Source organism: Arxiozyma heterogenica (assembly GCF_036370985.1).
Source record: "Arxiozyma heterogenica strain weizmannii chromosome Unknown scaffold_11, whole genome shotgun sequence".
NCBI classification, from domain to species: Eukaryota; Fungi; Ascomycota; class Saccharomycetes; order Saccharomycetales; family Saccharomycetaceae; genus Arxiozyma; species Arxiozyma heterogenica.
In genome coordinates this window covers 1,533,225-1,545,650 of record NW_027042664.1, presented here as the reverse complement: position 1 = coordinate 1,545,650, position 12,426 = coordinate 1,533,225, and the positions used below count along the sequence as shown (strand labels likewise).

General features: G+C 33.9%; 5 protein-coding genes across 5 annotated transcripts; 2 read left to right on the top strand and 3 right to left on the bottom strand.

Annotated features, from left to right (window-relative positions):
- Window positions 1-324: 324 nt before the first annotated feature.
- PWA37_000638 (uncharacterized protein) lies at window positions 325-1,728 on the bottom strand (the record flags this gene model as incomplete). The annotated part of the gene is made up of 1 exon (XM_064857309.1): window positions 325-1,728. One exon carries the CDS (start codon window positions 1,726-1,728, stop codon window positions 325-327), a length of 1,404 nt encoding a protein of 467 aa, XP_064716442.1.
- A 1,132-nt stretch (window positions 1,729-2,860) lies between these two features.
- Window positions 2,861-4,060, bottom strand: PWA37_000637 (PQ-loop repeat-containing protein; the record flags this gene model as incomplete). Its single annotated transcript, XM_064857308.1, has 1 exon — window positions 2,861-4,060. One exon carries the CDS (start codon window positions 4,058-4,060, stop codon window positions 2,861-2,863), a length of 1,200 nt encoding a protein of 399 aa, XP_064716441.1.
- Window positions 4,061-7,219: 3,159 nt separating this feature from the next.
- On the top strand, window positions 7,220-8,812 carry PWA37_000636 (uncharacterized protein; the record flags this gene model as incomplete). Its single annotated transcript, XM_064857307.1, has 1 exon — window positions 7,220-8,812. One exon carries the CDS (start codon window positions 7,220-7,222, stop codon window positions 8,810-8,812), a length of 1,593 nt encoding a protein of 530 aa, XP_064716440.1.
- An 836-nt stretch (window positions 8,813-9,648) lies between these two features.
- On the top strand, window positions 9,649-11,136 carry PWA37_000635 (uncharacterized protein; the record flags this gene model as incomplete). The annotated part of the gene is made up of 1 exon (XM_064857306.1): window positions 9,649-11,136. The coding sequence occupies one exon, from the start codon at window positions 9,649-9,651 to the stop codon at window positions 11,134-11,136; it is 1,488 nt and encodes a 495-aa protein (XP_064716439.1).
- Window positions 11,137-11,251: 115 nt separating this feature from the next.
- YAP5 (Yap5p) lies at window positions 11,252-12,247 on the bottom strand (the record flags this gene model as incomplete). The annotated part of the gene is made up of 1 exon (XM_064857305.1): window positions 11,252-12,247. The coding sequence occupies one exon, from the start codon at window positions 12,245-12,247 to the stop codon at window positions 11,252-11,254; it is 996 nt and encodes a 331-aa protein (XP_064716438.1).
- Between the last annotated feature and the right edge of the window lie 179 nt (window positions 12,248-12,426).

Below are 12,426 nucleotides of genomic sequence, written 5' to 3'. Positions count from 1 at the left end.
AGCGGCTATAGATTTTTTAATGGTTTTGTTTATGATTGACGAATTTCAGATACCAAAATAAAAAAACATATTTAAGTAAATACAAAATGGACTACAAAATAAGGAACAACCATTAAAAAATCAGACAAACCGTCAACATGCGATAATTTGTAAATAGACTAACAAATGCATACAACCAATTTATGACAATATCTCTGAACAAAGCTATTACTCTTTCCACGATTGAAATGAGGACAAAAAAATTAAGTACAACAAAGTATTATAATATTAACATGACGTACATAAACAAACAAAGAAAAAAAGAAAAACTATTTATTAAATATATTATGAACCAAATTTTTCCTCAAAGTATGTTAACTTGCTCATAAAATGGTCGTTACTGATAAAACAACCTCTAAATAGTCTTTGAGAATTTGGTTTTGAAATAATTTCATTTCTTGCATGTAAAATTCTTCTATTATTGAAAATTATACACGTATCTTCTGGCATAGATATCTCTATCTGGTTTACTGGATTATTAATAGACTGTTCAAACAATTTTAAACCCCTAATGAAGTCTCTAAACAAAAATCTTTCAATAACTTTACCTGGTGCAGTAGAAACCTCTCTGTTTGGAGCTTTATTATAGATACCGTACGTCAATGGCGCTTGATATGGTGGTGAATAATTGATAGTTTTAATCAAGTATTCGTAGTTGCCAATTTCTACATTATGCTCATTTGAATCGTATTGTTCAATTAATGGTTTAGACTGGTAATATCTCTTATCATCCTTCTTATATTGATAATTAATAGGGACAATATTCAATGCTTCGTATGCTTCAATGTCGGTCTCTCTAATGTGCCTTGTAGAATTGAATGCATCAACGTAAAGGTTTTCACCACCGTCTGTCTCATTTTTAACAACGTGCAACAATTGGAAACCTGGAATATTTTCCAAATATGTCAAGTCTTGATGAAACGGTAGTTTTTTATTGGAGAACGTAATATTTGAATCATTTGGCTTCAAATTATTGACTTCAAATATTTCACCATAAATGGTTGATCTAACTGGACCGATTCTATTGCATAGGAGGCGTAAAGGATCCACACTTTTATCGATCTTTGGTAAATTCTTGATCATCACCATCCCAATCTTTTGTAAATTAATCAACGCATCATAAAATCTTTTATCATCATGCAAAAATTCATCATAATCCATTGCAAATGTCTTTAAATGGTCATTGAATATCATAGTGTCCCACAGTGTTGGTCTGTGGCTTGTATGTCTATTCCTTAAAGATCTAGTGACAAAAGTGGAACCTTTATATTTATATAGAAACTCTAATGGATAATCGTACACGTCTCCATCTTTCCATTTAATGGTCAAAAACTTTCCATCTGATGTAATCTCAACAAGTTCTGGGGTTGTATGAATTGAATCAGTTGCCAGCTCACCTGTGGTAAACAATTTTTGGCCAGATCCGACATCAACAGAGCCTGGAGACCTAGAAGAATCTCTTAGGAATATGTTATTAAAACACACGGTGTATGGTTTATCTGTACTAGAACGATTATTTTCATGTGCAATAAAACTGACTGTTGTTGAGTCCTTGTTAAAACTTGAATTTAGAATTACACCTTCCAGTGGTTTCTTGTGAAATTTATTGAAATATCTTTTAGCTAAAACGTTGCCATTTTTAGACAACATCTTTAACATTGGTTCATTTTTTAATAAAGGAGAGAACATGTTCCTTCTTCCGTTGTTAAATTTTTATTTTTATTTCAATCTCAATGACTTGTAACTTGCAATATATTTATATATATAAAAAATGAAAAACAGATTTAATTTTTAATACTGTTAGTTATTGAGTATATATAGAGCAAAATTAACAAGAAAGATGAAAGAGGAAAAAAGAAGAAGGCTGACCAAAGTGTATATTATCGCGTAATTCAAGATAATCAATACCAAATTTACCAAGAAATAGTGTGGAGTATTTCCCCTATTATCATATCTTTTTTTTTCTTTTTGACCTAAACTCGAACTTCGGGTATCCATTTATGCGACAGACAAACATAAGTGCAAAAATCCTCCTCTCCACACTGTTTCCACTCCTTGCCTTTGCTTTGCATCCCTTTTTGAAATTCCAGTTGATCTTGATTTTATAATTTTGCAAAAAGTTCTATTCAGCCGTTCCTCAGCTCGAAGATTCACTATAAATAGACACACACACACACAAACACACCCATACACCGGAAGCTGAAACATCCACTTAAAAACAGCCAATTTTTGTCACGCTGAACGGTGAATAAAAAAGTACTATAGAAAGACGCACTTTAATCAGCTGCCCTGACCAAAACACAAAAAAGACAAAACAAACTAGAAGAATGAAAAGATAGGACTGAGTATGGAAGAAGGTAATCACAACAAGCACCAACGCAAGCTGAATAGTATCGACAAGACTGGACTGGGCAGTGGGTGATTTGGTAGTCACCAATTAATTATGTATGCTTTGTTGTAGCAGCGATGTGCTTTATGCAAATTCAATATTCAAAGATCCATGGACAAGGGCATCTGCACTATATAGGTGTGCATTAATATATAGTCCGCTTGATTCATCCATATTTCCATCTGTATCTCCATGTCTATATATATATCAATATCTAACTAACTACAAGTATAGTTTTGCGAAATCTACACAACTTATTAACCACGACAGTCATAATGCTCGTCTATGTATGTATAAGAATATGTCTATCATATATGTATTTATATGTAATCCCTTCTCCACCCCTCAGAAACTAAAGGCGTATGACCATTTCCTGCTTTCTTTCTTTCAAATTCTCTTTCTTGTTTACCACCACAAAAAAAAGACAGATATTTATATTGTGGAAGATCTACGAGAAGGTCCTCCTACCACTGATGGGGGCGGTGTATCTGTTTTGTTTTCCATAACTAATGACCTCTCTGCCTCATTTACTCCAGGATAATGCGACTTTGTATCATTGGAAGAGAGAACGAGTTTGTCCTTGGCCGATGAGTCAAAGGTCTCTAACTCGATATCTTCTTCTTGAGTCCCATCATTTTTGTCCTTATTGTAGTAATATTTATAATAAATATATTGTCCAGCAATATAGAAATCTAAAAACATTTGAAAAAATGCAAAGAAAAAGAATAATACTGATATATTCTTAGCGCCAAACGCCAAATATGTAATCTTCACCGTATCACCGCAAAGCCAACTGACTAATAAAATTAGCTTGAAACCTTGTACAGACTTCAGATTATTCAAAATTGAAATCTGAGGCAAAGGTAATAAAGATTCCACTAACAACCCCATAGACCCAATGATCGACCCAAGGTATTGTGCTAGTTTATCCCAGTTCATTAGCTTACATATAAATAAAGTTACCAAAATCTGAATGCTGGAAAATATCATTAAAAATTTCCAAAATATTCTATCATCATTCCATTGCCAAAAGGCAAACACCCGTTTATAACTGGGGTCGAAAAATTTCAAGATTTTATATGCAAAGACCAAAAATATTTTCCACACAAATCTCACCACATTTCTAGCTGATAATTCCATTAAAGATTGCTTCCAGTCATCACTGAAAATATGCGGTCTGTTTGTGCCGAATTGTTCCAACCAAACGTTCTGCAATAATTCACTCAACGGCTCTACATCTTTCAAATTATCATATCTATATTCCTCAGGTCGATATTTCAAACTTGTTCTCAATAAAATTAATTGAATAAATATCATAACAAGTGATTGTCTTAACAGAGTAATTTCATATGGCGTGATCAAATAGTACGACACCCTGAGTATGCTTGCAATCATCATAGTCGCACAAATGTCAATTGAAAAACCTAAAGCAGTCTTACACCGTTCAATACTTAATACTGTGGATCCATATGAAAGTAATGGTGTGAAACTAACCATATTATTAGCAACAAATTGCATAGTTAGCCATTCTGGGATATAGAATTGGTCCACACGAGGTAGATACGAACTCAATGTGTCTGCAGGAACTTGTTTCTCAGCCACCAATTCATTGGGTTCTGGAACATAAGGCATTTTATGATAACTAGGCAGAATGAAGTCAATAGTAAACTTCTATATTCCCAAACAAATAATTATGCCAAATGAATTAAAAGAATATTAGTAAAAAAGTCTATACGTACCTTCTTATTAAACAGCGTGCAGTAAGCAATATTCTCCTTTTCTTTATTCTTCAAAAGTACTAGCGGTCCATGTGTAGAGTCCGGTCCTGTGTTTATCCTGAATCCCATTTCCCCATCCCTCGAGTTAAAAAGCTTTGTACAGTATGTTTGTGCTTTCTTATCTCATCTTGTACTGTTTTCTTTTTTTTTTTTTATTTCTTTTTTTTTTTCTTTTCAAATTTTTATCAGATCACAAATAGCACTTAGACTTGAAACAATAAAAGGAAACAAGGCACTATCTTATAATGTGGATTGAACAAATAAATATAATACTATCAATATGCATAGATTATTGGAGCAATGTTACTGTTAAGTGATAGGAATTGTGTTCAATTTTTAAGAATAAAAAAGAATTTTGAAAATATAGATATGTCTCCTTATTTTTATTTTTATTTTGTATCTATACTTGTCATAAAGAAGCTAGAGCACTAAATAAAGTCCAGCAACGATACTCGATCCAATCCTAAACTCTTGAAGCTCTTAAAATATAATAATAGTAAAACAGTAAATGTCGAAAAACATTAAGTAAGTTTATATACCGGCCTTCTATCTATTCCATCGACTTAAAAAAAAAGAGGAAAATTAGCAGTATCATAAATGTTTGAAATATGGGCCCTTACAAAAAAGAAACTTTTTACCCTATTGAAAATAACACTGTTTAAACACCAAAGTTCTTGTTTTGTTTCAAGTTAATTTATGGATTTAGTCAAGAAATCATAGCTCTCAATTTGTGATTTTTCCAAATTTTTAGGAGAAAAGATATTCAACAGAATGATTTATGGTCAAAAGTTTATGTAAAGTATTGGGAAGTTGGGCATATTCTCAAGTAGATTCTTTAATCACTATGTAGTTAATAGTATACAGATTCAAAGTAAAGTTCTTCGCTTATTTTCTTTATACACAGTCCAAAAATCATAATGTGCAAAAGGTATAAGTAAAATAAAAATGTAGTGTGAAGAAGTTTTCAAATTTATATATGTGGATATCGAGTATTTTTGCCCTATAAATGACCAAAATCAGCTGACTAGTTTCATCGACGTCTAGTGATAGATAAACAACAAAGATGCAGTATTCTATTGCCTAATATTTGCTAAACTCCCGTTACTTTATTTATCTCATTCTAAAACATCATGCTTCATCACTATTTACTTATGTACGCCTTGGTTAATGCAAATCTTGCCAAAAATTGCACTTTTGTGAAAACAATAATAATGAATAAAAAACGACACCTTGTCTTCCCCATTCTACGCTTGTTAATATTTAAAACATTACCCTAGTTTAGAAAAGACTACAACTCAAATGCAAACCCACATCTGATACCACTATTTCTTATTTTTTCACATCTATCTCTTAGGCTTTCCTCTGTAAATGGCCAACAAAAGGGTTAAAATCTTGTTTTCCATCTTAGAAAAGAAGAAAATTTACATTTAATAAAAAATTAGACAGCTATCATGGGATAACAGTTTCATATAGTTGTCATATTTGCACCTGCTCACAAGTTTTTAATGAATATTTGAAAGTGTATGACAGGGCCTTACAAGTACACTATGCAGTTTTCAGTGCTAAAACGCAACAAGAAAGATCAAAAATCAAATATGACAAAGACCTAACTTTGTTCTCCACTCCATGCTGTAAAGTAAAAAAATTACTTTTCTACAATATCTATAACACTGGTATCACTTTTTAAATTCACTCTTCCCATTGAGAAAGTGACAGCTACGACCCTTCTCCTCAGTGTGATTTTTCCAGTATATGAAGGTTCTTCCAATATTCATACATACTAAAAAATACTGCTTATGATAATCCAAAAAAAACATAAACATTCTATTGTTAAAAAAACATCCTAAATGCTTTTTAGATGGTTTTATTTACGTTTGAAGAGCTCCAACAATGCTCATCCAAAGAAAGCTCCATTTTGTATTTTCTTCTTCTCTTTATATCTCTCTTTATTTTTTATTTTTTTTTTTTATTCTTTTTTTGAAAAGGTGGAAAAATAACTTTTTCGTATTTTTCCCAACTGAGAAAGAAAATTAATTGTGACACACCCAAACATCACATCAGGTCAAGTCGTCCAAGGGCGAAATTTTTTTCCCAATTTAAAATGCAAAAGAAAGTTGATACAAAATACAGGAAGTTAAAAACCAGGATTTTTTGTATGGTTTTAGCAGTCATAGAAGACCACATGGGCTCAAAATGATCCTTGAAACTATATCTACTCGATGGTAATATTTTTATTCATAAAGATCTCTTGTATTTGTATGTATCCATGCATTAAAAAATGCCAATAATTCAAGTAAAAAGCTACTTTTAACATTCCCCAACATGTATGGTTACAAAAATCCTATACTCAATTTTAAGGAATACACATTACTAAATAGTAGAAGCTAGCATATAATTAAACTGCTGTGAACCGTTCTGAATACATATTTTTTCCAAAAAAAGAAAAGTACGGCTCCCATCTATTCTTCGAAATGTTTACTTGACAAGTCAACATTTGACAAAAAACAAAGAAACAATAACATAATCATTATTTCGAAAACGTCCACTCAATTCAGAGTCACAGTTTCCATTCATGAAATTCTATTGTCAACTTACTCAAAAGAGTAAAAAAAATTTTTTTTAATTTTTTTTAATTTGTCTTTTCCTTTTGTCGTTTCTTTTTTCGCTTTTTCAGATTGTTGGCTAAGAAAACTCGAGGGAAAAAACGCATTTACCCTCTCTTCTAAAACAATAGAACAACCAGATTGATTATGTAAATAAAAAAAATAATTCCAAGAAATGAAGAGCTCCCAAAACAAAAAATGATACATTTTTAAAGGATATATAAACCGCATAACTCTGGCAGTTTTTAACGTAACTCCACTGTTCAAAAAACTACTTACTTCTTGCATTGGATACTGCCCGTCTAGCGTTCTCTCTAGAAGTGACACAACCGTATTTTCATACATTACCGTAACGAATCCGTAATCAAACACAAATTAACAAATCTAATACCCTTTTAAACAGTTACTAAATGATAAAAAGTAAATTATCCTCAATTCTCTATAAGGGACAAGAAATACCGACAACTGGCGATCCGTCCAGTACTTCTTCAGTAGGCTCACTCAGCAACATTTCTCAAACAGAAGAAAAAGAAACGGCGTCCTATGATGTAGAATCTTTAACTTCTAAGGAGCAAAATTTATTCCACTGGGTGGCCAAGATGAAAGCTGAAGTCAAAGGGGTCGAACCAATCACAGATGAAGAGAAAACAGACACCAACATTTTTAGTGCAGCTAACACATGGTTTTCGTCAAATCTGGTTCTTTCAGCGTTTGCTGTTGGTGCATTAGGACCCTGTGTCTATGGTTTGAATTTTGGTGCTTCTTGTTTGACTATCCTTTTTTTCAATATACTGGGTGTCATTCCAGTGGCCTTTTTTTCGATGTTCGGTGCTAGAACTGGCTTAAGACAAATGATTTTAACCCGTTATCTGACAGGTAACTATACTGCCAGATTTTTTTCTTTAATCAACATTATTTCCTGTGTAGGTTGGTGTGTTTTAAATACCATATGTTCTGCCGAATTGCTTAACATGGTCAATAGAAATGGACATAACTGTCCACTATGGGCAGGCTGTCTGATTATCGCTGCAGGTACAGTTCTTATTTCCTTCTTTGGGTATAATGTGATCCACCAGTATGAAAAATGGTCATGGATACCTAATCTTGCCATCTTTTTTGTTTTGATTGCCAGGTTGAAAATATCCGGGAAATGGAGTAACGGTGAGTGGCCTCATGGTCCAACCACAGCTGGGCATGTCCTATCGTTTGGTTGTGCAGCATTTGGTTATGCAGGTGCCTGGACCACGTATGCGGCAGACTATACTGTCTATTTGCCACGTAGTACCAGCAAAGCCAAAATATTTTTCAATGTGTTTATAAGTTTAACTACTGCTCTATGTTTCTCGATGTTCTTAGGCGCTGCATGTGGGATGGGTGCCGTTGCTGACCCTGAATGGATGAAACTGTATCACGAAAATGCTATAGGGGGACTGGTTTATGCAGTTTTAGTGCCCAAGTCTTTGCATGGGTTTGGACAATTTTGTTGTGTTGTATTTGCCATGTCTACAGTAGCAAATAACTTACCAAGTATGTACACGATTGCATTGTCCGCTCAAGCATTATGGGGACCCCTTGAGAGGTTTCCCAGAGCCATCTGGTCTATTGCTGGTAACTTAGCGTTACTGGGATTAGGTATTCCAGCATGCTATTTCTTTGATACTTTTTTGGAAAACTTCATGGACACAATTTCCTATTATTGTGCAATTTATATTACTTTGATTTTCAGTGAGCATTGTATACACAGGCGTGGTAATTATGATAGTTACGTTGCTGAAGATTGGAATAATGCTTCAAAACTACCTCTTGGGATAGCAAGTGCACTTGCATTATTTATCAGTGCATTTGGTGTTGCATTAGGTATGTGCCAGACATATTGGATTGGAGAAATCGGTATATTGATTGGGAAAGACGGTGGTGATGTAGGTCTGGAAATGGGTGCCTCTTGGGCCTTTATTGTCTATAATTTAGTTAGGCCACTTGAAAAGAAATATATTGGTCGTTAGTTTTTTTTTTACAAACTATCTGTTTGGCGCTCCCAAGATATATAAAATTTAATGATGATAGTGTATTATATATGAAGACATGTGTAAACTTTATGCAAGCTACCATTCAATGTTATATCTATTGTATTAGAATATATATATATATAATATTTATACTCTAGTGTGCATCACTTTATAACAGTTATATATCATGAGTTATGAAATTGCTAGAAACAACAATAATAAAATTTGGAGTATATTACTTGTGATACGACTTTTATCCTCACAAACACACCTGCACACACTTATAAATATCTACAAAGATATATATTCCCACTTACCTGTGATCCAAGAAAATATCCAAATCATATCATCTACGTGTTGTCTACCCGTATGAGCCTATTCCTGGCCTTTAAGACCACCAGTGAAATGCCCTGTTTTTGTCTCTAAACAGCTCGAAGTTGCCTCCACCTCTCTAATATTTTCTATTACACTGCAATTTCAAGTAAAATAAAATGAAACAAGCAACAACAACCAAAAAAAAAAAAAAAAAAAGAAAAAAACAAGAGACAAAGGAACGCAAAAAAGTCAAGTTTTTCTTCCGCATTTTTTTTAACTTCTCGAATTATGCAATCGCTGTAAACAATAGCATGTTAGCATAAACAAAGAAACAAACAAACGAATTCATCGCTTGAAGGAAAGTTGTTCTGTAACTGTGTACATAAATACAGACATGCATATGTTTGAGAAGTTGTATTACCATATATCTTGCATCTGATTTTTCTTCTTGTCTTTTCTCTTCTCCTGCCCTATACATCTCAGGACAAAACATCTATACAACAGCACATCAAACTATTATGCTTTGGAAGGGACTAGTGTTGAGTGCACTATCAGTTTTAAACTCTGGTATGATTTTTGCAAATGGTGCTTCTGGAAATTCCACTTCCAGCAGTTTTACATCAGCAATCAAAGTCTCAGGTAATGCCTTTTTCAACTCCAAAACTAACGAAAGATTCTACATCAGGGGTGTTGATTATCAACCCGGTGGCTCTTCTAATTTAACTGATCCACTAGCCGATATCGATACCTGTAAAAGAGATATTCCTGTGTTTCAGGATCTAGGAATTAATACAATCAGAGTATATACTGTGGACAACTCTTTGGATCACACCAAATGCATGCAAATGTTGAGTGATGCTGGAATCTATTTAATCTTGGATATTAACACTCCAGGTGCCTCCATCTCTAGATACGACCCTGCATGTTCTTATAATGCCGATTATTTACAAAGTGTTTTTGCTACTATCGATGCCTTTGCTGGCTACGATAACGTCCTTGGGTTTTTCGCTGGTAATGAAGTTATTAACAGTGAGAACACCACAAATACTGCCACTTATGTGAAGGCTGTGGTAAGAGATATGAAAAAATATTTAAAGGCTAGAGGTTACAGACAAATCCCTGTTGGTTACTCTGCTGCTGACATTGTGTCAAACAGACTTCTAGTTGCAGAATATTTGAATTGTGGAGACGATGCAGACGCCCGAATCGATATGTTTGGTGTCAACGACTACTCTTGGTGTGGTGATTCTTCTTATACTGTATCTGGTTATGCTGAAAAGGTTAAACTATACTCAGGTTATTCTATTCCAATCTTTTTAAGTGAGTTCGGTTGTAATAAAGTCGTTGGCAGTAGACCTTTCACCGAGATTCAGGCTATTTATTCTGATTCCATGGCTAAAGTATTCAGTGGTGGGTTGGTCTACGAGTATTCTAATGAAACTAATAACTATGGGTTAGTCCAAATCAGTGATGATGGTGCTTCTGTCACGAAGCTTACTGATTATTACAACTTGAAAAAGGAATATTCTTCTGTTTCTAACCCTGAGGGCGATGGTGGATATTCTACAAGTTACAGTATCTCTGAATGCCCAACGTATTCTAAAGGTGTGTGGGAAGCTAATAATACTTTACCTGAGATGCCAGCTGCTGCATCTGCCTATTTCACTGATGGTGCTGGTGAACCACTAGGTACACTTATCTCAACCCAAAATATGTGTGATGATGTTGAAGATGATGACTCTGTATCTAGTCTTTCATCTGTTGCCTCTACTTCAAACACCACTACTAGTAGCAGCAGCAGCAGTAGCAGCAGCAGTAGTAGTCAAGTTACTTCCTCCACACCTACCGGCAATACTACCTCCCAAACAACTTCTAAAAGTTTAGTATCTAAACAAGTTTCGTCGTCATCACACGCAAGCTCCAGCAAATCCAAGGGTGCAGGTAACATCATCTCAACCCCGTTGTTGTTCCAATGGATACAGAAGGTGTGGAATATTATATTATGAAATGGATATGTGTATAAATTTAAAGAATCAAAATTTTAATCAAACTCTTTTTTTTTCTTATCTCTGTTTCGTGTCTATAAATGTCTTATTTAATCACTCCTTATATGAATATATACTATTTATAGTCAGTAAAATCAATCTCGCTAGAAATTGCATTAGCATCGCCATTATTAGTGCTATACGCAACTGCTGATTTTATACAAGTTTCATTTATATCTGGGCATTTTGTACAATTGTGTGGATCAGAAGAACATGCTAACTGAGCAATAGCCATTGGATCTGAAATCTGTGATAAAGCCAACATAGAAGTCGTATCTTTCGTTGATATTATTGTCTTTGGATGCTTCTGTGTGGTGTTACCAGTTAATTCATCGCATATGCATGATGAAGAACCATCACAAAACCCACAGTTGGTGGAAGTAATACCACTATTAGTATCGTTATCTTTAGTTTGTTCATGAATTCCTCTTATATGGTCTGACTGTTGGTTATACACCGTATCAATTTGAATATTTGATGTCTTGGATAATTTGTGTGAAGTTTGTGATAGAAACAACTCCTTACCTGCTGTATTTGAAGTAGATGACAACCGTGGTGATGATGCTCCTTTAAAAATTTTATTAGTTGTTGGTAATAATGGGACAGGTTTCAAAGGCTTGAAATTACTAATAATACCATAGAGAGCTGATTGGTTCAATTGCGTTGTATTTTGTCGTTCTTTCCTCATTTGATCATATTGCTTTTCCAAATTACTCATTTCACTGCACTTCGAATGATATAGTTTTTTCCAATACTTCACTTGATCTTGTAATGTGTCAATAATAGACTCCATCTCTTTCAATCTTTTTTCTTTTCTTTCTCTATAGGCCTTCTGAGCATCTCTATTCTGCCTTTTTTTCTTCAACAAAAGCTTTTCATTCTTTGACACAGAAGTGTTTTCATTCCTGGGGCTTTTGTGCTTTCTTCCCGATACACCATAACTAGGCGAAGGAGGTAACTTCCAATTCTTTAAGATATGTATCTTTGACATGACTATCTCCTCATTACTCGAGCCTATCTTTGGTTTAATCGCAGGAAATTTATTTTTATTTTTGTCTGGGTTGCCAGCCATATTTCTTTCTGTCTTTCTGCGTTCCACACAGATTTTCAAGTCTTTAAACTCCAACTTTTTGTATATTTATAGCCATATTGAATGCCAACTATCTCACAAACCAGAGAGAGAGGTGTTTGGTAGATTATTGTGTCCAACTCATCTTCTCTAGCATGCTTCTTTATATCTAAATTATCTTT